This window comes from Patiria miniata, unplaced genomic scaffold, assembly GCF_015706575.1.
Source record: "Patiria miniata isolate m_02_andy unplaced genomic scaffold, ASM1570657v1 HiC_scaffold_15, whole genome shotgun sequence".
NCBI lineage: Eukaryota > Metazoa > Echinodermata > Asteroidea > Valvatida > Asterinidae > Patiria > Patiria miniata.
Window position 1 is genome coordinate 1554666 of NW_024037053.1, and position 26704 is coordinate 1581369.

Consider the following 26704-nt stretch of genomic DNA (forward strand, 5'->3'; position numbering starts at 1 on the left):
TTCCAACCAGTCCACAAATGAGCTGCCAATCGTCGGTGATTTAAACACTTTTATTCCTTGTTGTATAACTTATTTTTTAATTTTGCTGGACATCATGAATATGCATAACGCAGAGAGAGCGCCCTCTTTTGATATTGTCCGATCTCGTTTGGGGAAAGAAATTTCGCGGCCAGCACTTCCTACCTAATGAATATCTTTTGACCATTTCTTCTTGATGCATTCCACAGTTTGAAGGCTGCAACAAAGCTTTCTCCCGCCTGGAGAACCTCAAGATCCACCTGCGGTCCCACACGGGGGAGAAGCCCTACCTCTGCACGCATCCAGGCTGCACCAAGGCCTTCAGTAACTCATCAGATAGGGCCAAGCATCAGAGAACTCATCTGGATACGGTAAGTTGCAGGCGGACGTCTTGCTCAATATGGAAATTGCAAACGCAAAACCGAAACCGACCCGACCCGACTTAAATTATGGAAAAACCGACCCGATCCGAACTGAAGTCAGTTTCGGGTCGGGTCCGTTTCGGGTCGGGTCCGTTTCGGGTCGGGTTTGCACAACATTAGTCACTTGAATTTAGACTGGATGGCATGTGATTGACTTGTGAAGATTTAACTTTAAAGGTTTGGGACCTGAATTTATTTGTAGGAAGCAGCTCAGTTCTATTATTAATTTCTTTTTTATATTCATAAGATGGAATTTATGCGTCGGGATGATGTACATGTAAATCAAATTAGGTTTTGCCCTTTACCGACGTATAGACACTTGTTTACTCAGTGTGTTACCTCCCGAGTGAAAGTTGGAAAAATCACTCGGGTGGGACTCGAACCCATGACCTCCTGCTTTTTAGTGCAGATGTCTTACCACTCGACCACCGAGCTAACAGGATCGGTTGGCTGGTTCAAATCTGATGTACATAGCAGCGGGTACCGCATAAACTATTATAAGATGGAATTTATGCGTCGGGGTGATGTAAATCAAAGGGCAAAACCTAATTTGATTTTTTTTTTTAATAAACCTCAAGGGAAACTGACTAGGTGAATAAAGAAATCGATTGAAGTGGGGTTCGAACCTGCGACTTCCGGATTGGCGTTCTGGTGCTCTAACTAACTGAGCTATTCAGCCCTATGGATGTCGTCAATGTTTTTCGTTTGAGAGGCACTTAAATAGACCTTTATGTACATGTATGCCATGTAGACAGGGATCATGCCCAAAGTCACAAATGCTACCAACATAAGCAAAAATGCTTCAAACTGGGGACATAGCAAACAGGAATCACTATAGTGCCCCTTGAACAAAGTCAATGACTACCTGTAAATGGCGAAGACTATAATTCGTCAATGTCAATTAGTCAAATAATAATCACTGACTTTAATTCCGAGGTCGCAGGTTCTAAACCCCTGCTCCAGCCAAATTTTTCTTCAACTTCAATAAAATAAACAATAATAATATTACTTGTGGGTTTTGCGGCCCACCATTATTTTGTTTTTGCTGAGGATTTACTAAATATAGGTTTACAACTTCATCAAGGTCAGACAAATTCCAGTGACATGCCCAAGGGAAATGTCACGTCACCCTGAAACTCTGACATGACAGAAAAAATCTTACGACTCTCCAAGATTGTTTCAGGTAACACAAGACTGGCATATTTTCTCCATGTCAAACTATTTCCAGACATCGTAACTTGGTGAACATGTATACCTTTTCTCCCAGGCTATATATCTGAGCTGATGTATTTGTGGTATTTTCCAACTTTGATTTATATTGGTCAAGCTATATATAAATATGGTGAGGGATATTTTAGGGGGGAGTACCAAGTGCAAACAGTATTCTCCTGTTTCCAAGTTTTGTGATTATTGTTCCAGAGGGGGTATTTTCTTTAATGACAGGCTATATTCCCCTGGGGTACAGACACTTATAAGAGTTGAAGCCGGGGAAATAGTGAAAATAGAACAAATTTGAGATTTTTTCCAATTAATTCCAGATTTATTACAAATCCAACAAAGAATTTTGTGAAAAGTTAAAGTTTTAGAATGAGCTGCAAGTGTATAAGGTAATACAAATTTTGAATCATAGAGTAAACTTACATCAACGAATAACCAATAATATTGTCAACATTGGCAAAGTCACCATATTGAATTATAATGAAATTTGGCCCCTTGAACAAATACGCAAAACAGGGAACTGCCAACATAGGGCTGGATAACTGGGTTGGTAGAACACCGGAGCATCAATCCAAGAGTCGCAGGTTCAAATCTCGCTCCAGTCAATTTCGTTGTTCAACTTCAAAATTTTGTAATATTGTATTACTTAAGTCAACACAGTGACCCTGATATTTTGAGTAAGCTTTGCCAACTGTTGAACCATTAACAAGCATAAACATTTGATTGTCTTTGATTATCTAATACAAACTATATACTGAAACCTTTGTGTGATTGGCCCTCCTATGCAAACAATGTACATTCTGTGCCAAGTAGTCCTTTCCGTCAAAACCAATCAAGTGACTGCTTTCAATAGTTAAGAGCTCCCAGCCTACATAAAACAGGATTGACTGGCTGTGACTGTTTATGTACCTCAATACAGCTATGCTTTGACTGTACATGTAGGTGATTGATAAGCCAGCTGTGCCTTCCACTTGCCTGCTTTTGTCTTTTGAATGAATTTGATTAGTCACATTGCTTGCTTGAAATATGATCTGACTGTTGGCGACTAGCTTTTGTACAAAAGCGTGGCAGGGGAAGAGGATTGATTTTTTGACTGTCTGTGACTGTTCAGATAGCAGGAGGGTTAATTTGTTTTGAACATCGTTGCCCTCACTATGAAAGCAAATTCAGTTTTTGTAGGTCTCCTGAAAAGGCCATGATTTGTAATACAGATCATTCAGCTAAAAGTGCACTTACCCGTAAAAAGTAAAAGCAAAAACAAAGTTTGATGCTGGCAAATTTGATTCTAATCTGAATTGTTTCTGTCATCTGTCGGGAAAAAAACCCACAAAAATCTTTGGGAAAAAACAAGTGGCATTGTCCGAACAAATTATGAGGAATGCTGGAGGCTGAGTGGAGTGGAAAAAAATGTGATGAGTGTCCTTTAGCACATGGTCAAAACAACATAAAAATTCCCAAAAGTTATTTTCCATTTCCGGAGCCTGTGAAATGCATTACATCTGGGAAAGTTTCTAAGGGTTTCAAGTGGTAAAGGAGAACATTATTTGGCTCTCCAGGGATTAGCTCAGGGTTCACGGTGTACTTGATGATATTGCACCCCCCCCCCTTCCCTTTTTTAATGCTGTACTTGTAAGATGAAAGACCTCAGATCCATATAGGCATATACCCTGGCTGATAATGTTGTCAATTTGTCAAGTCACACCGAAATACACAAGCAATCTGTTTTTGGCATGGAATGAACAATTTTAAAAATTGTTTCTCAGTTTTCTGCCCGGAAGGATCTGAGTTGATTTTTTTTTTGGGGGGGGGGGAGGGGAGGGGAGGGGGAGGGGAAGGAAGTTTCACATTGTGTTTCCACTTTCCAGAATTTATTACTTCTTTATCTGATTTTCCTTTGTGTTCAACTAATATAACATTCCTTGAAAAAAATGGCATTGAAATACAGAAAATCATAATTTTTTAAACGAATGCTTTGAATCGAAAGCTATCAGCAGTTTTTGAATTCAAACAGGAAAGTTTGAATTATTTTTTTTCCAATAATGTGTGCTTAAAGGCAATTGAATGTTGTGTCAAAGACCTGGTTCATACTGATCTATTCTTATTAGAATCGCATGGAGATACATATCTGTGTTAGTTTGATTGAGACACATCATGAATTCCCCTTGGAGCTTCAAAGTTTCCAAGAAGGAAAACAAAGACATTCACTCATCTACACAGTAACTACAGTGGCAGTTTTGAAATAACTTCTTTTTCTCCCGGAGGTAACGTAACTTTGGAGTACACAGTAATGTTGGAGCTGAAATCATGTCAAATGGCCACAGACAGTTTATGTAATGCTCAGACTTAGAGAGTTCAAGCGATCACACATCCCCATCCAGTCAAGTTGGAGCTCCGAAGGAGAACTTTTAGGCCGACCTTTTGTTCTTGACCCCTTGCATTCCTGCAGTCTCTGTTTCAACCATTAGTCAGTGTCTGGTCTCGATTTCCCCTGGAATCTGACAGCAGGTTGGAGTGATGGCTTCAAGGATTCCGAGACGTTTGACTAGGGAGGAGGCGGAGTCAGCCGGTCCCCCCCCCCCATAAAAGGGGGGGGGGACTTTGTTCTCCTATGCATACAAGTGCTTGTATCTCCCTGTACTTTTGTTCATGTAACTGCTCTCAATTTCCCCAGGAAGCTGACGGTAGTTTTGAGTGATGGCTTCAAGTATTCCGAGATCCGAGATAGCCAGGGACCAGAGAGGAGGGCGGAGTCAGCAAACCCCCCAAAAAGGGGCTTTGTTCCCTTGTTCATATCCCCTTAGTTACAAGCACCCAAGTCTGTTTTATCATGGAGAAGCTCAGGCTCGCCAGTAGCCTCAGGATTTCAGTTTGCTGAATAAACTATAGTTAGGCACTTCAGCCACACAAGCACTTCCGCTGCCGAAATCTGTGCTCACATACCTTTACACGCATAGCGCACACGTCGCTGTACAAATCCTATGGCATCCGCTACTTCCGGCCAACACACAGTCCGTGGCACGCACTTTCGGCCACTTCGCAAACTCGGGTTTTAAGATCGGTCGCATTCGGTCGAAATTCGCTAGTTTCCTATTGGCCCAATCCCTTAGAATACGTCATCATCGGAGAGAAGAAGACCTTCGGCATCTTTCGGCTTTAGTGCTTGAAAATCGATCAATGGCTTCCACTTGATCGCCAAGTTTACATTTTTCCGACCGTCAAAATTCACATTTTGAGAGGACGAATCGTGAAGCACTAAGGTATGTATATATTAGTGTTTACTATAGATTTAGAAAATCAAAATATAAATGTCATATGGTGGAGGGATTTTAAGCGAAACGCCGTTCTTTGAGGGGTGGTTTTCAGGGTCTAGTCTGAGCAAACACCGCAACGCGGCAGCGACCGTGCACAGTGCACCGACCACGCCGCACGGAAGCTTCATTCTGCGGCGCGTGTTGTGTGTGTGTGCGGCGCACGTGGTCCAGTCAGCCGCATGCGTGCCGTCCGGAAAATTGCAACAGATTTTTAACGCCAAAAACCATGCGTTCAATCGGGTTTCTACTTAAAAGATGATTTTCTCATGACTGTACATTAATGTACTGTTATTGGTTTGACTGTAATTCTTGATTTAATTTCGATATTTTCGCTTTTTTTACAGTTTAAAAATTGCTCTGCTCTCGTTACTTTCGTTGTTCGTTTTCGCTCACGATGGCCGATACCATTCCTTGAATGGGGGCGTTTCAGAGTTATTTGTTTTTGTAGACGTTTCGTGATTGAATATTTTCCGATGATTACCAGTAAATGGATATCACAAATCAGTTTAATAACAATCAAACCACCTGTAAAGTTTTTGAACAAAAACCTTTCATATTTAAACGTAATTGGCACGTAGATTATTCTAAAAACAATTTAACCGAAATGTTTACCCCCGTTTAGAAATGGACGTTCCAATATAAGGCATTGGGCTGTGTGAGCTGGGTGAATGAAGATTGTGCGATTCTGACAAAGTTTATTCCGAGCTTCAATTTTTTTTCATGAATTGAAATGATATCTTCATTTACAGTAAATAATAATTAGTTTTGAAGCATTTCTACGTTTGTTTGCGTGAAAGTTTTGGCATTGATTGAAATTAATTTTCCAGGCATATTTCAGTACACAAAATTTTCAAAACTTGACCACTGACAGAGTCATTCATTTTTATTGAAAATAAAATCATGGACTCGGTACTTAAGTAACATAACAAACATTGTGTTTATAACTTGTTTGGACGTTTTGTTAATATTTATTTTTTGATTTCTTTTTCTTCGTTCGTAGATTTTGCCACTGCACTGATTTTATGACCGTACGCAGAAGTCACTACAGATCTGTTCATGGGTAAACTTCATCAATTCCTCAGTCCACGATTCATCCTCCATGGATAGCAAAGGCGTTGAACCAGACTTTGGACGACAGGAAACAAATCATATGTCTACTCCATTAATTATAGGGATGAAGAAGCGGAGTGGGATTTTCCACTTTTGACAGATCTAAAGAAAAAGGAACTTATCATACTGGACACTCTGTAATTGTTAAAGTTCAACAGTTAGGCCTTTTGTTGTGGATGGAGCTTCAGTAATGAAGTAAAGAAGTGGCGACTTAAAGAAAAAACAATGTTCAGTTCATCAGGGGTACTGGGAAAGGAAAATAATGTTTAGTTAGAATCAAATTGATTATTGTTTGACTTCACTTTTAGTTATGGAGTTTGCCCATCAATAGGCCTACTCCGCAAAAATAGGCATTTTGCACATACCATTACATTTTCCCCCTTTTCTGAATCAATTTGTATGGTATTAGGTGTTGATTGTATTAGTTGATTAACAAATTAGTTGAGGCTTTTTGGAAGACTTAATGCATTTTCATTCCTCAAAATCATTTTACAAAAGATGAGTTCCGTTTGAATTGGCAGTGTGAGCCATTTACCATTGTTTGTCTAACATCAAAACAACCATAACAGTTAGAGTTGTGTGTACAAGTGTATTTAGAAGACTAATTAAATATGCAAGATGTGTAATTATGCTAATATTTCACAGCTAGTAAAGATACCCTATATATTTTCAGTGAATGACCCAAAACTGATTCAAATAAGAAAAACCTCTTCAGCATACTTGTTACACGTCTTTTCCCAGAAAAGATGTGAAATTGGCTATTTTCACATACATGTACCTGTAAATATGCAAATTAAATCATTAAAAAAATGAGTCGGGTTTTAACACCTCTATCTGAGCAACTATTTGTTACAACACTGTTTGCATGCATGTGTATTATAGGTTTTTTGAGCAAATTTAGGTTCGGAAATGTTTTTCTCCTCATTTTCACATAATTAGCTGATAAATTATGCAAATTTGGTAATTATGTACAAATTATAGATCTAGTTGCTTTCCCTACAGCCAAAATTTAAATACTTGTTTGAAATGTCATTGCGATATTTGTTTTGACTTGAATTTTTTATGTTGACACTAAAATATGCATAATTTTCCTCTAATTAGTAAATTAATTATGCAAATTAGGACAGTATTATTAATTTTTTTTGCACTTTTCAAAAGCATATTTTCATAATAAAGAGTAAACGAAATATCAAGCAAATCTGATACTAGTTTACAAGGATAAAAGAAAGAACAGCATTCCTCTTATTATCTTTTCGGTGCCAAAACAGAAATAAAGAAAAACAAAGGATGACCTTTGACCTCTTGGCTAAAAAAATCCCTCACTTTCCGAAACTTAATTACCCGTAACTCCCTAACGCAATGACCGATTTTAAAAATTCCAAAAGATTTCTTCTAATGAAGACTCACTCTGTCAAATGGTATTCATTTTAGGTGCTTGTCCCTTTCATTAAAGAATCACCTGAACTGCCTACTATAGTCTGAAAAAAAAGGGCGGAGTTGGCAGATTTTCTGGCTCAGACAGAGACCCCACCCAACTTTCCTGATGCCCATTATATGAAGAAAATTATCGGGCGGGGTTGGTAATTTTTGGCGAAGAGGCTCCACTCAACTTTCCCGATGCCCATTTTTTGAAAAATAAAATGGTCGGAGTTGGCAGACGTTCTGACTAAGATGCTAACACCCAGCTGTCCTGATGCCCATTGTTTGAAAAATAATGGGCGGGGTTGGCAGATGTTCTGACTAAGATGGTCCACCCAACTTTCCTTATACCAATTGTCTGAAAAGAAGATGCTTTTCTGATGCCCATGGTCTGACAAATGGGCAAAGTTGGTAGATCGTCTGACTAAGAGGCCCACTTTTCCTGATGTTTTTCTTACTTGCACATGTTCACATGCAAGAAAGAAAATGCACATTAAGTGATAGATGTCAATCTCTCATCTTTCCAAAAATGGTCAGAATGGGTCCACAGGAGTGATAGCCCCACGCTGGAGCTAACACAGACTCCTATTCTCGACAGAAATGTTGAGGTTTAAATCTCACTTTGGAGCAAAATGTGCAACGATGTACGTGTTTGTGCACCTCTGTAGTTGTTTAAACCATGCTGTACTGCCCCAAACCGCCCTGCCTATTACTCCCCCGTAGGGCCCGAAACCGCCTAAGCACTCTATGGTTTTTATGGATTCATCAGTGATCAAACACAGTGCAATACAAGTACGACGTTTCCAATTGGTTACATGTCAGTGGCTTTTGAACCTTTGGATGATGATGTATGATTGGTCGGATTTTTGATTCTGCTGACTCCGAGAGAGTCACGGTAGGGGTCTCCAACGATTGGGGTCAGAGTACCACATCCTAGTCAGGAACCACCTGATGCCAGCGTGAGAGGTCAAAAGGTCATAGTTATTACTGCATCCTGGGAAGGATCAGAATGTTGTTTTTGTTTTAGCCACTGTTTCCGATTTCCATATTTCCATGCGGAAGCAATTATTCTGAAACGGTGAAACTCATGTTGCGCGGCTGTGTGTGCTTAATATGAAGGTAGTACATGTATACTAGTGGTGGGAGAAAGCGGATATTTTCAAATCCGGTTATCCAAATTTTTCTCAAACTGAATAACGGTTATCTGATTTCACAGGAAGTTCCCATCCAGCTCACGATCAAGCCAACAAAAAGTGTGGAGTGAAAAGTCCTCCCAATGACTGGGTATAGTTTGCAGGATTCAATGACCAGTACTGGGCCTTTACAAAAACACTCCAGAGCAAGATTTGTATGTTTAAATCTGACCCGTGTGTCTTATTTCTTTCTTCTCCACTCCCCCTCCCCCCTCCAGAAACCTTATGCTTGCCAGTTACCCGGTTGCACCAAGAGGTACACAGACCCAAGCTCACTGCGGAAACACGTCAAGGCCCACACGGCTAAAGATCAACAAGCCAGGAAAAAGGTAAATAATTTCAAATAATTCCATAACTGAACAAGGGCTAATTATTTTCATTCAAAGTCTCATTCAAAAGTGAAAAACGTTTGTATTGCTGGAATGTAGCAATTAAAAAAAAAAATATTTTTCAGGGAGAAAATTTGAAAAAAGCAACAATAACACATCTTTAATATTGGGAGTCAGGTTGGCGTAGCAGTACTTAGCTCGTCTTCTACCGCTGTGACCCGGGTTAGATTCCTGCTTGGGCCAAGATGTGGATTGGGTTTTCAGTCCCTACCTGACTCCGTGGGTTTTGTCGTTCATTGCTTCGGGTTTTCCTCCGACCACTAAAACTGTAATTTCTTCTCACATCTTCTACCAAGGGACCCCTCTGGAAATGAGTCGATAGACTTCTGTGGCCTATCCCAGCCAATTGCTGAATAATGATGAAAAATGAAATATATATTTACAACTTAGGCTAAGACTCGTTCTCTTATTTGTTCGATTCCTTGTTTGTCAGCTGCGGACGCGTGATGAGTTTGGCCACCCTCAGGACATCCTCACCGACTGCCTGACCATCCAACCCCTCCATCCTATGTCTCTTGCCGATAGCCCCATGGAGCTGAGCGACAGTGGGCTGGGCAGATCGCCCCACTCATCCATGGCTGGTACTTCCTCCGATATGTACCCAAGTGAGTAGCTAGTCACTCAATCAACATCTGTCGGTCACTATCGATGAATGGAGCAATCAATAACAAACAACGTCAATCAATCAGTGTCGATTAATATCAATCAATATCAATCAGTGTCAATCACTGTCAATCGAAGTCAATCAATGTCAGTCAATATTAATCAATATCAAAATGTGTATCAATAATATAGCCATCGATCAATATTAATCAATAGACTAATGCTGCGTAGCCATTTTTTTAAGGTGGCACCTCGTCTGGGCGCATCTCGCACACCTTTTTAAAGACTTAAATTTTGGTAACCATATTAGCGAAAGGAGCCTGGAGTGCATGCGTACTACTTGAGTGAGACTCGCGCGAGACTGGTGTCACATCTGAAATTGGCTGTTGCCAAATAAGTGTATATCAATTAATATGTCAATCAGTGTGTCAAATATATTGTGTATATCTGATGGAGCATGACTCTCTGTACTCGATATCACTCTTTGAACACTCATGAGTCCAGTTTAATGAAGTTGTCACAGGCAGGAAATATGGCCTACCAAATCTATCTGTTTTTGAAAAATTGAGATGAACATGTGTTCTTGGGCAAGGCACTTTACTACAATTGCCTCTCTCCACCTAGGAGTATTAATGAGTACCAGATAGACACCAGATTGTGTTGATCTTGAGCTGCTGCAGAAAAAAATTGTCTCATGGCCTAATGAACAGGGGTAATATTGCGAGGGGGCCTTGAGATTTTGGTACAAAGAACATCGCGGGATCCACAGAAATTGTTCGTAATAGCGATCGTTCGGTATAGCGATTTGAAGCTGCCAGTGCTCCACTACTCACTGTTCAATAAATACCGCCCTACAGAATTTCACCCTGCACGCCCTAGTAGTTACTAAAATAAATAAACAGTTTTTGAGCTTGCCTCCTACAGCAACTGGTGGCTTTCCCCTTCTACATGTATTCCTTGGGGAAATAATAGCCACTTGTCACTCTACTTTGTTATTTTTCAACAACAATGTTCAGTATGTTTTGTACACAAAAATCGGGAGCCAAGGATGATGTTCGGTATAGCCGTTGGGTGTAGCGGTGCTCGGTGAGGCGACACTCCAGTAAGCATCACATTTTATCATTGTCCCTCAGACATGTTCTCAAGTGCGCACTCGAGTCGCAGCGGCACGGCCACGGGCGCCTCCAGTTACAGCAACCATCCCTCACCGGTGCACAGCATGCAGGGAAGTCCGCACAACCCCACCACGCACTCTGTGGGCAACCTGGATGACGCTCGAGACAGGTAATAAATAGGGGCGGGGATTTCCAGCAGAACGCTTCCACTATTGATAAATCCACTCCTATGTTGGTGGTTCCCCATTTTTCAGTGTCTTTGTTCAAGGGGCGCTAGACAGAAGCCCTAAACCGATATATAGTTGTGTGACAAGGAAAAGGACGTAAGCAGCCCGCAGGCTGGCAAAAAGCACTTTTGGAGATAATCGAGTTGAAAGGTTTTGTGCTGCCATTCCTAGATTAAAAGTCACACAAGGTTGAACTTTTGACTGATGACATTCGTTAATAATTAATATAATATTGTGCATTTTTATGTCAAAATATTACTTAATTGTGAAGTTATTTCAATTGTTATGCTAACGACCTTTTACCGGGAACTTCCCAAGCCTTAAACGTACGCTTAAGCGGCAAAGTAAATCCTTACGTCCTTTTGCCGGGAACAAAATTGGCTTTGCGTACCCACTTGAGTGGGACGTTGGGGCGCTTCAAATATTTTTTGTTACATTAGAATTACTCACTTGCGACCTTTTGCCGGGCACAAATAATAAAAAACCTCCTTCTGTCTTTTGTTTACTGTTAATTACATCAGAATGAGGTAGCCCCTTGAGACAATTTGAATATCAAATGAAGGATATTTCCAAGCTCTATCGATTACCCGAAAAATCTGAATTTGACCTTTTGACCCATTTATCGCCCTTATGACCTTCTTCTGGGCACCCGACGATAATGCCATGTAACCAGGGATCATGCTTCAAGTCATGATGCTAGCAATGCTGCAAACCTGGGATAGCTCAGTTGGAAAAGCACCAGAATGGCAATCCGAAGGTCGCAGGTTCAAACCCCGCTCCAGTCAATTTCTTAAACTTACTTGTTAAAAGTCACAATAGAGTGATGCAAGGTTTGATTGTTTGTACTTCCAGCAGGGTGGGCATGTACCCACACCCTCCCATGAGCGCCGTCAGTCCCACCAGACGTACCTTCCCACCGGCCTTACTGCCCAGGAGGATACCTCAGGGACTCAGCTCCATTCCACTCAAGCCTCGCCCCCCTACAAGCTCCCCAGGTAAGCAAAGACTTAACAGGTACATAGGTGCAAAGAGCTAGGACCCAAGGAGTTCGAACTCCAAGACTTCAAAAGTAAAAGGATGGTCGCCACACTGGAAAGCAACAATAGAAAGTACCTGGCGGCCAGCTTGCTCAGTTGCTCGCTACGCTAATCTCGACACAATAGAGATCCAGGTTCACTAATGCTTGAAGAAAGAGTTTGCATTGCTTTGTAGACAGTACCATGGTAAATACGCATGCACAGTTGTCATACATCGCCAAAAATGAATGATTTTTAAGTGTTTGTTCGCAGGTGGATAATACTGTATATCAATGTGGTCAATATCACTGAAACAATCATTTCATGACGAACAAAATGCTCTATACCTTTAGAGTGAAAACTTTCGAAATTTCCAAAAAAAATCACATTTCCTAAATTTGAGGGGGTGGTCAGATTTTTGTTTTCAGGTGAATCTCAATCTGTAAGACCTGTTTTACTTTTCCCCAATTTTGTTCGTTCTGTCAAACATCTTGAAAACCTATTTCGTCCCTCGTTCATAATGTCGTCATTCATTAACCGTAACACATCTGTAGGATTTTAAATGCCAATTTCTGGAGATCAGTTTTACAACTTATAGTCTATATTTTTGTTACTGAACTCCGTACCCCTTAATGTTATCTTACCATTGGAAAGCTCTTGTTCTGCAGAATCTTGATATATAAATATCTTAATTCTGAAAAAGTCCGACTTCAAGCTCATTTGTGGTACGAGGCCACTTATCTTCTGCCTTCGTAATGTTCAGCCACCCCCCCCCCCCCCCTTCAAAAAAAATGATCAACAACCCCCTCTTTCTAGTAACAGGTGGAACTGACTGTCCTCTAGAAACCGTTTATAAATAACTTGGAATTCTTACAAGATATTTTTAGCTGTAATCAGAAGGGGAGAATAAAATAAAAACATTAAAAAAAAGCTGAGCCATCTGCTAGGTGACCCCTATTCCCCTTGGCAGTGACAGTTTTCCAGGGAGATGATTTATAGGCCTATGTTCATTGGAGCTTGTTTTGTAAGATATCAAAAAAAGTTCTGGCGCTGTCCCGTACATAATAGTGCCGGTATTGAAGATCGAGGCTATAAATATAACCAGGGCTACATACTTTAAACAAACCGTTGCCATGGTCATGCTTCACTGACGTCATCGGCCGTAGCAACCTGTTACCTAAGCGGACCAGAAGCGGCTAGTCTCATTCTTCGGTGAACAAAGGCGTCTTTGTCCTGCTTGGATGAGTGATATAGGGCCGGGGCTTAACTGACCTGGCGGGGCTGGATTTCGGGGAACTTTTTGACGTGGTTCTGACCCTTTTTTGGGGGACTCTGTGATGATTTATCGGTTTCATAAAGGTTACGAGGGTGAACATTTTGGCGGGACAGATTTTATGTTCTGAGCATAGTGTATTGAATAACCCACACCCCAGAAATATAACTGAAGGAGGGAAAGTAAAGGGTCCATGCGATGATTTTTTCTTGGGAACACATATTGTGCAACTTTCTAAAGGACTCTTAAATGTATGTAAATTATTTGACATCCCTTCTTGGTTAAACTGGGAATATACAACATTAGCATTCGCTGTAATTTTCAGAAGTGGATGGATTTGGGGGTTAGTATATTACAGCAAATATTGTTACACTGACTTGTTTGAAGTTTTGCGTTCGTAGATGCTGGAAAAACCAAGAAAAACAATCACGTTCCTGTAGTCTGGTTCCCTGACCCCACTTAAGATGAAACGGAACAGTTTATAGTGGTCAGGGAATTGTAAGATCAGGGAACCAGTCTAGCTGGCTCGTACCCACTCATAGGTGTGTAATGGATTGCAAACAAAATGCGGACTGTCTAAATATGGTAAATTGGGGGCAGTATTTGAAAAAAGCCAGTTTTTTTTCCAACGCTGGTTGGCCGACCAGCATTTGAAATTGATACAAAAATACCACTTTTCTTGAATCTTGAAAATGACAGCACACCAGGTGCCATGATTTTACAGGATGCTTTAGACTGTCATTCACTGACAGTCAAGTAAGTTATTTCATAATTACTTTTGTAGGTTTTTTTTATGTTTACAAATGTTGTATAAATTCCTTTTAAGGGGCAGCCCAAAAAGTACGTAAGAAAACACGGATTGTTTTTTAGAAGTCTGACCATGAATCGTGAATGCAACGCAAGGTTTCTCTTGTTAAGATTGAATGAGCTTTGGCTGCTTTCTTGGAGTCTTTAGAATCAATTTGTTTTGCAAAACCATATTTTTTTTTTAAATGTCGAGCAAAAACATGTAAACAGTATTTTTTTTCTTTGAAAGTCATCTTGCCAGGTAGTGATTCCCTTAGTTCGATCACTATCACCATTCTTGGTTTTTTTTTAGGATTTAATGAGTTTTGTAGCTGTTCTTGCATGGATTCCATCCGGTTTGTTGAAACTGTAAACATTTGTTCTCGGAAATTAAGGTATCCCAAATAGATTTCTGCGTAGTTTTAAGCCTGCATGACATTTACATGTGAATGGGTTGGGATCGGGAATGTGGCTTGTTAGTGAAAGGATCTGATACACCGTGCCCTCTGGAGACATGCACACAATAGGGAACAAAAGATTGTATACGTCTCCACAGGGCAATTTCTATAGATGAATACGTCTCCACAAGGTTTTCACGAAATAGATGTATGGATTCTACTCAAAAACTAGGAATTTCCAAGGTGGGTCGATTTGTCGCAAATAGAAGAGTTTTAGAAAAGGGATATTAAATCCGAATTTCAGCCAATTCTGGTTAAAATAAGAGCATTTTGAAACTTCGCTTTCAAACTCGAAAACTTTACTACACGAGAACAAAGAAATGTCTCCACAAGGATACAAATTTCAGTATGCGTGTTTGCGGAAATACCATGTGGGATTAATCTTCAATTCAGAGAATGGTTCTGAAAAGAACCAGAGGTATAAACTCTGGTTCTTTTCAGAACCGTTCTCTTAGTTGAGAAATTATTCCAACATGGTGTTTCCGCAAACCTTTCACTCATTAGGATCTCCACCAGGCAAAGCCTCAAATCTTACTTAACCCTAACAGAACTCAACCCATCAAACCCCAACAGCATGTTTTGTTGGAATCTGTCAGGATGGGTACAGTACCCCTAAACTGACAGTCTTTTATATTGGGTTGGCACACCTCCAGAATCAAAGTCAGAAATATGTGTGTGCAATTTCCCATATGGTGTTGGTATTTACCAAGATGGGTATGGTTCCTAGTAAATCATGCTGGGGTTTAATGTGGTTTGTGCCACAGGTTAGCCTTCAACTGAACTTGGTTGGACTAAACAGTCTCCACAATTGCCTAAATCAATTTTTTTTTTGAAAAGCTTCCCATATAAAAAAAAATTACTCCTGGGCTCACATAGATCATAGTTACATTTTCGTAACGTGAGTAACCGATTTTGTGCGTCTTGTTTATCGTACATAACACATTTTTCTGGATGTCATCTTTGGTGCTTAGGTAGGTCTGGGTCTACTCTGTCTACCATGGGGATAACAGTTATTAAACCTGTTCAGTAAGGTAATTACAGCCCAAGGAAACTCAAAAGTACATCAAAAATGTAACGTGAGTAACCGTGGAATTGCCCCAAACGACATGTACCTACTCCAACCCAACACCTTGCTGTGTGGCTGTATTGTATAATGGATTGGGGGCAGTTGAAATTTGTTTAAATAATTAGTTTCACTTCAACCGTTTTTGTCAGAATTTTGTTTAGTAGCATAGCACCTGCTCTTTTGGGTACTAACTATGAACCTGTATTTAACACTCACTTTAATAATTATGGCCCCTCAATTTAGACCAAAAAAGGCCAGCGAACCGTGGGAGAAGAAAGAAAACTGACCATTGTTCACGGGAGACAAGCTTCCCCGACAGAAAATGCCAAAGGCAGTTTTTGCCGTTTATGAACTAGGGTTCAGATTGGATATGACACCGTTAGGGAATTGTTGGCCACTTGTTTTTATCGAAAGTGCAAAATTCGTGTCATGACTTGACTGTTCAGTCGGTCACAACCAGTTTGCCACAGACTTGAAAGTCTCCACCAGTGATGTTTAAGTTGGGTGGTGGGGGAGGAGGGGGGGGGGGGGGGCGGGAATTAGAATTTTGTCATCGTGGGGGTTGAAAAAAATTTTCCCCCAAAATGCAATTTGTCTGACGGCCGTGATGATGGTTTAAAGTTCATCGGCATACAGTGCCCCAGACACAAACGTGCCGTGTGCAGAGAGCGCGCTCAGTGCGTTGAACCGATGCGCGGTTATCCCCTCCGCTCTGTCCCACCACCCCCTCCCAAACCTTTTTTTTCTTTTGTGTTGGGAGGGGGTTCAATCCCCCCCCCCAGTCACTATGCCACATGACATGGGGCCTCAAAGGACTTCAGCCAATCCCCCTCCCCCACCCCCACCCCACCCACAAGTATTCAAGACCCCTCAATCAGAAGAAAGATGCGAAAAGGATAAAAAGTCAAACAGGAAGGAGTCCTTGGCCAAATATGTAAAACAAACAGGGTTGTTCATCATATTTCTCCGTAAACGTAAGATCCAGATCTACGACATAGAGTTACTGTGGTTAGCACAAAATATGGTTACCACTCAAATTTGGCAATCTGCAGACAACTGTGTACCTTTAAAAGGATCATGATACGAGTTAAATCCTTTCAAACTGGCTTAAGAAATTCGGGCTGGCAGTATCTGGGACAACAATCGGTAGTTGTAGATTTACAGATTGGCAGTAACATGTTTGTTGGCGCTGTGCACCAACTTGTTTGTCAATTGAGTAATTGTGCGAAAAATCCAGAGGGCACAATTGATGTTTTTCCTTGCATTACAAAAAAAACCAACGTTGTGAATAGTACGTGGGTGATTGACCCATAGTGGTGGGAAAAAAGCAGCAATCAAACTCACAGCCAAGAACTGAAAGCACGGGAGGTTATCGTGAATAGAAACGGATATCAATGTGTTAAATATCCTTTACAGTACGTGTTATTATATGTCATTGCCCAGTGCAGTGGAAAGCTAGCAAGTTGGCTGTTGAACTCTTCCTATTTCAAGGTCACTATTGAGGACAGAGTGGCCTGCTGATTTGAATGGGCCGTTGAGGGTCACTTTTTTTCAAAAAGCCGTACATGTAAATTGTTTGTTTGCTGCATGAGGGATTTCTTAGTTTGGCAGTGGGAATAATTGCAAGTTTGATGATCAGAGGTGGGATTTTTCTGACTTGGGGGGAAAAACTTAAGTACTTCTGTTCTTCGTTAGTGTTCAGAAACAGACCAGCAATTGTTCTGATTTTACTCTTTTTTTATGTATTGGATTCTTTGTGGTTACAGAAGTGAGCAGAAAGCTTTAAGTCATTGAACTACAATCAGCAGGTGATATGAAACATTATGAAATGATTGAGAGGAATTAAAAAGTTCAGAAGTATTCAAAACTCTTGCAAACGGTTCAAAATTCAAGGGAGACGTACTCGTACAAGTACATTATTTGTTCCGGCATGCTGTGTCATTTTGAAGTAAACTATAAAAGAAGGTCATATCCAAAAAGATGTGTCAATTGACGCATTTTTGGAAATTTCTGTTAGAAATGGTTTGTAATATGGCGAGTCCGTTCAGTGCGAGACATCGTGTAGCTGCAATTGGCTGAATGAGAAAGTGTCCCGGACGCTGAATTCGAGGGCAATTCAAATCATGTCTCTTCAACTTTTAAATTGAAACCGAAATCCTAGGATATTGTTTTCTCCGAATAAACAGCATTCACTGAGCTAAAAGTTCATCAGGTTAGTTGTTAAGCAACCGTCTTTAGAATTTGAGTACTTTTGTTGTTCAAACGGAAAAAAAGCACAAATGACAAATGAGCTACCCTACCGTTAAGGAGTGTCTTTTACACAGGCTAATGATTCTAGGGTGTGATCGGGAAGAAACTTCATGGGAAAATGTTTTCAAAAGGCAAGGTACGGTGGGAATCTGTTGCGGGAGTGTTTTCACCTTCTATAGATAGGCTTCTGTTGTTCGGTAATTGTTGTCTGCAGACAATGTGAAGGGCTTTCTGCCTGTAACGGTGCGTTAATCGCATTATTTTCCCTACAACAGATTGTTGTGTTTACTTTGCACAATAGCAGATATCTAACTTTGACATTTACAAGCTTGCGTCAGAACTTCGAAAACAAAAATTTGCTTCATTGAACAAAACAAAATTCTCTTGTTGTCAGGAAAATGGAGAGTGTGGGAAAATCCTGTAACATCGATGATCTTTTGTGGACTGGTTAATGGAGAATTTAGTTTGGGGTTCAAAAGATGGGGTCAGGCTAAGTACCTTCACAATAGTGCTGTGTGGAATGTACCGAATATCCAAGTAGCAATTTTTTTATTCAAATATTCAAAAAATTTGAGCGGTCTCTATATTTTAAATGGAGAGTACATCATTTGCAGCTATCCAAAAAGTAACTGACGTAATTATTGTTGAAAAGCATACTTGGTTTAATTAAACATAGTAATGGCACTAAACTCCCTGTAAAATTATTCTTTCTGGCATGCTTTCATTTTGAAGAAAACAATGAAAGAAGGCCATTTCCAAAGATGCAGATAAAGACTCATCTTTTGAACTTTCCGTTAGTAGTTTGTTTTTAATTCGGCGAAGCCACGTGAATGGGTGCGTGCAAGCGTTGACACGACACGCGTGCGCACGGTTGCTATAATTCGTGGGTGCAGTGCGTGACATCACGTAGCTGCAATCAGCTGAATGATAAAGTGTCCCGGATGCTGATTTCGGGCGCAATTCAAAACTCGACTCTGCAACTTTTGATTTGAAATCGAGATCCTAGAATAGTGTTTTCTCAAAATCTACAACATTCACAGAGCTGAAACCTGATCAGGCTAGTTATTAAGCGTCCTTCTTTAGATTTTGAGCACTTTTGTTGCCTCAAACCAACATAATGCACAAATTACAAATGATGTACTATACCTTGAAGGGAATATTGATAGCATGAATAACAGGACTTGATCAAATTTGACTAAAACCCCAATTATCCAATAAGGGACTAAAAACGCAATCCATATGTTGACTGTGGTTGAATTTGGACTCGGGTCAAGAAGTGGAATGAACCACTGCACCTACCTAATTCACTAAACTTGGAGAGAACTTTAATGGTTCTGGAATACTGTAACAAGAAACTCATCCCTGAATTTTAATACAATGCACCCAGAAAATGTCCGGAATTTGCTGTGGTTCTTTCAACTTCAAGAAAGTGACTTTCCAGTATTCCGGCCAAAGCCTTTAGGCATTTTCCAAGAATTTACTATAATAAAGGATTGTGCTGGAGTGACACATGCTGATAGCATTACTATCTGGAATAAGACTTGAACCCATTAGCACTTGTATTACATTGTGTTACATTGTATTACATTGTATTACATTGTATTACATTGTGTTACATTGTGTTACATTGTGTTACATTGTGTTACATTGTGTTACATTGTATTACATTGTACTTGCTCCTTGTTGAATCCAAAATACTGTACAGTGCTGTGGCGGTTTGGGGCAGTTTAAGGAGTAATAGGTAGGGCAGTTTGGCGCAGTACTGCACCCAATTGCATGAAGCGCTGCAACGCGTTGCAACTTGCAACACGTAGTGTAATCCATTTCATCGAACTTAGGATGCGTTGAACGCATCGTAAGTTCCTTGCCAATGTTTCAAAACACGTCGCAAGTTACTACTTGTCTTTTGGTCATAGCAAGAAGCGTCTTTTCTTAGCCAGTTTCATGCAATAAAAAAATTAATAAACGAGACTATAATACCGAGACAATGTGGGTGAAGTTGTATTTGCCTGGAATATTGCAGTTGAAATTTCGAAGTAGCTGACAGTCCAACGCAACCTTGTTTGCCATTAAAACTGCATTATATGTCCGCCATTTTGTTTTACGTTTTAAAAACTTTTTGAGAGGAGATCTGACGACTCTTTGCTGAATATCAGATGACTATTATATACGGTGCGTATAATAAATACGTAATAACAGTCATCGTGTTGTGCTGTAAATACACCTACGGTACGTCGCACTTACGACGCATTTTGTGAAATGAATCACAGGGCATGTCGCAGCTGCGACGCATCGTAAGATACAATGCCTCGCAGGGATGCATCGTTAGTTACGATGAGTTTCATGAAACTGGGTGCAGGAATGAGTGGGTGACAACGATACTTGTCGCAATGGGGTCATGGAAACAAACATGCATTCACAAAGTACATCTCAGACTGTTCAGTTCTTGATTATAAAGATATCAGTTTAGGCTGTATCAGGTTGCAGGCCAAAATCGCCTACGCCGGCCAAATCACAATTTGCATGCCCTGAAATTCTTCGTTATTTGAGCATATTGTGGGCCATGAACTTGAGGGTTTGTAAAAAATATGGGTGGAAGCCGTGCACAGGACTGTGAGCTTGTAGTTCTGTGCAATTTGGATGAAATTGGAGCCCTAAAAGCGCTCTATTTTGCAATGGAGTGTTGGCATCGTTTTTATAAATGGCGATGGGCTTCAGGACCATTTTAAGGGGTGATCATCTTCGGATGGACTTTTCTCCTAAAAGTCATCAGTTAACCCCCCGACAATTGAAAAGAAAATGAAAGATGATGAAATTAGCTTTAATGTGATGTGTGTCTTGAAAACCTCAGAGAGTTGTGAGTATTTTTCCCGAATTTTTGAAGTGAGGGCATTTATCATTGGGGTCTATGGCAGTTTATTTACTGGTCTGCAACCATCAGGGTTCACACTTGGTGCGCATATTTGTCATCTAACACCGCCAAAAACATTCATGCTTGTTCTAGTTATACCAGACCTAGGAGGTACCACAGACTGTCTGGCTAGGTGCAGTACCCTCTGATGCAATGCAATATCATCCACTGCAAGGCCTTGGCAGGCTGGGCTTTTCATGAAACATGAACCTAGTGTATCTGTCAGCCGTCCATAAAAAAAATAATAATAAAACTTGGCCGTGACCCTCGGATGCGTGCCTCCTGAAAAAATAATGGGAGTTATGCGAGGGTGCTTGCGTCAGTGTAAGACAAACTGTGGTCTTTGTAAGTGTACTCCAGCTGGCAGTGGCCTATCAGCTAGACCATTTCATGGATTCATTTCTCCTAGGAATTCGGAAGAAATTTACGATGATCCTAGTTTTTTTTTTATTTGCTTAAATTGGTCATTGAAAGGCCAGACATGTACATGAACACATACATGTCAAACTTAGATGACATTTGCATATAATGAGGGCCGGCGACAAGTTCAGGAAATCCAATATTTTCCTCCTGGGATTTTTGGAAATGTTTTGTCTGAGTCTTGTAGCTCCAGGGTTTTTCTTGGTAAAAAAAACTGGCCACTCAAAATATGAACCATATTTAGAAAACTGGGTAGTTATGCTTAATATAGGTGTTGGTTTGTGTTGGTGGGGGATGTTGTCTACATTTCTGGAAAATATTTGTAAGTTAGTGTTACAAGACTGAAATTCTACAGACTCATATTCAAAAAGAAAACAAGTGATTTCTGTAAGACCCTTCTCAACGAAAAGTCTCAGTGGAGGGTCTTAATGTTGTGCATGTGTAACATTTTTTTTTTCATTTACAACAAGATTAGGCAAGTCTAGTAAAACTGGTCCCAAGCTGGATTTAGCCCATCCGTTGGTGTTAGGAGGTAATCCTATACAATAGCACTGCCCAGCTCTATTCAATAGACTACAACCATTCTAAATCGCAAGTGATGGGGAGTCGGGGAGTCAGTCAGTCAGTCAGTCAGTCAAATTACCTCCAAAAAAGAGACTATAGGCTTTATTCTCGAGTCGACTACATTAAATTGAAAGCTAGGTAAAGTCTTCATTTTTGGAACTTGCATATTGAGAAATAAAAGCAATGAAATAAAATTAATTACAAATTAATACCAGTCTGCTCTGATGAATAATTAAAAAAAATTGTGATTGAACAAACCCTAATGTTTTAAGCCACATTTAAAAAAAAAAATTGAAAGTGAGGCTTGGAATGCATAAATAGTCTGGCACCATCCCATTCAACAGTTTACAATTTATAAAATACATTCAGGGAACATGATCCAAAATGGCTTCCTCATGAGTAAGGTCTGAGCCGGACTTCTGGAATAAGCCCCCCAAAAAAGAAGAAGTGAAGAATGAAGTCCTATTCGTTGCTGCAGAGATTTTGTCAGTTGGTCTTACTGCTTGTTTGCATTGGGGGTTACTCAATGTTAACCCAGCTGCAATATCACCTGTTCGTGTTGTACATACATGTACGTGTGCATTAACATTTGCAACCCACTGGAACAAGTGTGCATTTCTGCTTAACGGTATCTCTAATCGATGTTGGCATTTCTTCTTAGTGTGCAGGTACATGTACATGCATAATCTGTTGTCTTTGTCCTATTGTTAAGATCTTTCGAAATGCATGTAGTAATGTAGATATGTTAAATTCAAAAGGAAGGATTAGAATTGAGGAGATATGTTAATAAGTACAGAGAATTGCATAGAATTTTTTTGGGGGGGGGATTTTTGGTTTTAAATGTTCAGTATTGAATGTCCTTTAGGCCTACACGATGTAGCAAAGATGCAAAAGTGCCAAATGAAAAACAATTTTTTTTTTTTTTTTTACCAACTTTGCTGTTGTTGTTGTCTTTTGTATAATATAATAATAAAAACTAGAAATGTGTTTGTGGACAAACACCAGTTGTTTCGAATGCCCCTTTAATGTGAGGTCACATGAAGTATGATAACGTCACAATGAAGTCACTTGATTTTTCATCTATAACACATCCCGGTATAGCTACATACAAGTAAAAACCTAATCGGATCTGGAGTTCTTTAGATATAGTCCTTAGAAAAAGTGCCCCTTTAATGTGACGTCACATGACGTATGATGACGTCACTTCAATCTTCATGTTATACATGTATCTTCATGTATAACAAGTCCCGTCTATACTCACAAATTTTGACCCAATCAGACTTAGTTCGGAAGATATCAGGCTTCGAATTCGGTTGTAACTTGCAACCTATACCAGGGTGTGTTATGGATGAAAATTCAAGTGACTTCATCACACTTCACGTGATGTCACATTGAAGGGGCATTCGAAACAACTTGTGTTTGTCCACAAACACATTTCTAGTATTGTATTTTTATGCTGTAAAGTTAACCCGAACAAACTTTTTATACAAAAAACAATACTTCAATAGACATTTTAGATTGAGTTTTTAACGTTTCAACCGAAGGAATTTTCCTGAGAAATATTGTATCTTATGCTGCAAAGGTAATCACAACAAATATTCATACCCAAAACAGAACTTTGAAAGACATTTTCGATGGGTGTTTTAACTTTTCAACTTAAAGAAATTAGTTTGATTTGATGAAAGATGCACATTTATATGATTCCCTTCTCCCCCCAACTTCCAAAATAGTTTTGCCGCTGTCAGTCGGGTACTTAACGACCTGAAGGCATTTCAGCCCCTGACAAGCAGAAATAGAAAACATAAATATGGGCCACAAACAAACAAAAATTCACATTTTTCCAAATCTGAATCAACAAACCTCAGCTGGCTGTATTGCCCTTGGCATGGTGCCCGCAATCACGCTAACCTGTCAGTGTGGGTGATTGACACGGCATCTGGGGGGACCAGGCTGCTGTGTTGATTTGTTTGGTTTTCTTGATATTTGTACTGTTAAAGAGGTTTTTTGTAACACTGTGGAGTAATTTCTATGGTAGGATTGAACAGCGCCCTCTTGTGGCTTCATTTCTAGGTGAATTAAGGCCTTTTCACACTATCTCTGTTTCAAACCCTGTTGAAACCAACCCGGATCCAACCTGGTTCAGCCCAGGTTGTTTTCGACATGGATCGGAAAGACGCAACGTTCGCACTGTTCTTTAAACGAACCGGCCGCTACGTGAACCATGCAACGAAAAATGCAATTCGATCCGGGTTGAGAATTTCAACCCTGGTCCCTGCCAGGGTCTACCGGTATTTCGATCCAGCTAGAGCATGCTACCCAGCTCGGAACGGGGTTGAAATTTTAGAAATGGGAAAAGGGTTGAAAAAGATCTCGGGGTTCGATCCGGTTCCAACCCGGAGATTTTGGACAGTGTGAACAGGACTTTACACAAAATTCATGTGTATGAAAATGCTTAAGATGACAGTTAAATTAACCCCTAAGCACTTGTATTACACTGTTCTACACTGTATGGAGCTCCGTGCACAAGTACCCCCTCAACGGTAAGGAAGGGAGAGTTGGGGGAGACCAGTCTTGGAGTGACATTTGAGCGTATTGCCGACGACGCCTGATGCTCACGCAAAGATGACTGGCTCTGTGTGTGTAATTGCAGTTTACTTGATAGAAAAATTTTGATTTATAAACATTGTTTTTTTTCTCCATTACTCTCTGCAGGTATAAACATCACTCCGAGGATACAAATCCAGCTGCCAGCCAAACCGCCACCCCCGCCCCTTATAGCCCCGGCCCCGCCCTTAACCTTAACCTTAACCGCCCCAGCCCCGCCCCTGACGGCCCCCGCCTCCCAATCGGACGCCCCGGGGCGGGCCATGCCGCCGCCCATCAGCCACATGCGGCTACACGCGACCACGCGACCCAGCCTGACGTTCCAGACGCTGCAGCCCGTGCCCCGCCCCTCCGTCACCAACAACAACAACAACAACTACTACAAGCAGCTGAGACACATCCCCAGCCCCCGGGGTCTGTACCCGATCCCCACGTTTGAGGAGACGCTGTCCCCTACGCCGGCCCAGTACGAGGCCATTGAGAGGGTGTTGTCCGCGCACTCCAGCTCTGACAGAGGTTTGTAAACAAGTAGAATTTTCACGCTATAGATGGACCTGATCAGGGCTGAGTTTTAAAGAGGTTGTGGAATGCTCGAAGACATTTCCGTCATTTTTTGGGTATATGTAGCCTAAGGTGTGATGAAATAAACACGACTATTGTTTCTGTCATGAAATGAGTACAAAGGGTACTTTTGAGAGCTATTTTCAGGTCCTGTTTCGACCCGAACGTGCAATTTGTGTAAAAGTCGTCGTTGCGGGAAGCAAACAAAACACAGTAAATCGTGACGTAATAAACAGGACTCGTTTATGCTACTCTGCATCGGGAGTCCTGTTTATTACGTCACGATCTACTGTGTTTTGTTTGCTGCCCGCAACGACGACTTTTACACAAATTGCACGTTCGGGTCGAAACAGGCATGACAGGACTTGAAAAACAGCTCTCAAAAGTACCTTTTGTACTCATTTTATGACAGAAACAATAGTCGTTTTTATTTCATCACACCTTAGGCTATATATACCCGAAAAATGATGGAAATGTCTTCGAGCATTCCACAACCTCTTTAACCACATGATACAAATATTGAATGCTTCGAGTGGTATAGTAGAACTAGCCTCTTGAGGTGAGGCATGGACATTCTATTCGCCTCGAGAAAATAAAATGCTCCATGGATCACCGAGGGAGGCTAGTTTTACTTCAACACGAGATAAAGTATTCAGTATTTGTTTGAAAAACACTTCACCCACAGATTCTGCTAGGTTTTTAATATTTTATATTATTTAAATCTAAACACAGTTAAAATAAACATCTATTTCAATACAAACTTGGTGGAAAACGTAGTTCTCTCTTCCAAACCACCCCTTCACGAAATGTTTGAACCCAACTCTGTTGCGCGCTCTCTTGGGAACAATACGCACTACGCGCAACGCTCAACGCGGACACCAGCATGCAGTTCGCACACAAATACCGCACCGTGGATATAGTACTTTGGTTGCTAATGGTATAGTGCTTTGGTTGCTACGGGTATAGTACTTTGGGCCGTGCATGGAAAGATAGCAAAAATAGAAAGTGCCATGTGACTCGCTCTCGGCCAATCAAGAGATAGAATCTGTGGGTGAGGTGTTATAAAGAGCGCTAGACCCATGTAGAAGCCGTGTGAAAGGGATCGCCAAAATCTTGGGATTCAACTCACGGGCCATCAGGAAATGTTTACAGAGTGTAAAAGGCCGAAGATGGTCGGTCTGAATCTCAGAAAATGTTCTTATTTAAACACTGGGAGATTTGGTGTGCCATCTGCACATTCACGCATAGCTAGAGATAGGTTTGAACTTCAAGAATCCTCAAATTCTTATAGTTTCACAATGGAAAACCCATCACAGTTAAAACTTTGGCTTGCCAACATGCCCCATTTTTATTTGAAAAGGGCTAACATTAAAAATAAATTTGAAATGTGAAAAATTAAAAAAGCTTTTATCCAATCCATGAATTAGGTGAAGTGTTGCTGCATGTGCTATTAAGTAAGCAGCCATCTCAATAAATATCTGGGATAAAAGTTGAAAAGTTTGTCCGTAATAGGCCCATCAGTGTCTTGAGTACAGGGTGAGTCAAAAAGAATGAAGCCCAAATGTCGGGACCATTGTTTTCGTGAAGTTCTGCATGTAGCACTTTCAAAATCTAGGATATGAAAGCCCAATTCATAAGCTTTGTTTAAGAACAAGAATCATTCAAATCACTCATGTACTTTTCAAGTTACGGAATTTTAAACACAACCGCCGTTTTAAAGTTCTGTCCACAGATCACAAAAAAGGTGTGCGTTCTTTCAGCAAAACGAAA

General features: G+C 40.5%; 1 protein-coding gene and 1 long non-coding RNA gene across 5 annotated transcripts in view; both read left to right on the plus strand.

Annotated features, from left to right (window-relative positions):
• LOC119722355 (zinc finger protein GLIS3-like) overlaps positions 1-26704 on the plus strand; it is a 58577-nt gene that overhangs the window by 27292 nt on the left and 4581 nt on the right. For 3 of the 4 annotated variants that reach the window (XM_038192424.1, XM_038192426.1, XM_038192423.1), the window contains exons 3-8: positions 228-389; positions 8910-9020; positions 9514-9685; positions 10817-10967; positions 11878-12020; positions 24482-24889. In XM_038192424.1, coding sequence (XP_038048352.1) covers positions 228-389; positions 8910-9020; positions 9514-9685; positions 10817-10967; positions 11878-12020; positions 24482-24889 — 1147 coding nt within the window. The remainder of the gene's footprint in view (positions 1-227; positions 390-8909; positions 9021-9513; positions 9686-10816; positions 10968-11877; positions 12021-24481; positions 24890-26704) is intronic. The other variant, XM_038192425.1, reaches the window with a different exon arrangement.
• Positions 4544-7111, plus strand: LOC119722356. The gene is made up of 2 exons (XR_005270438.1): positions 4544-4915; positions 5970-7111. It is a non-coding gene; the product is annotated as an uncharacterized LOC119722356 (long non-coding RNA).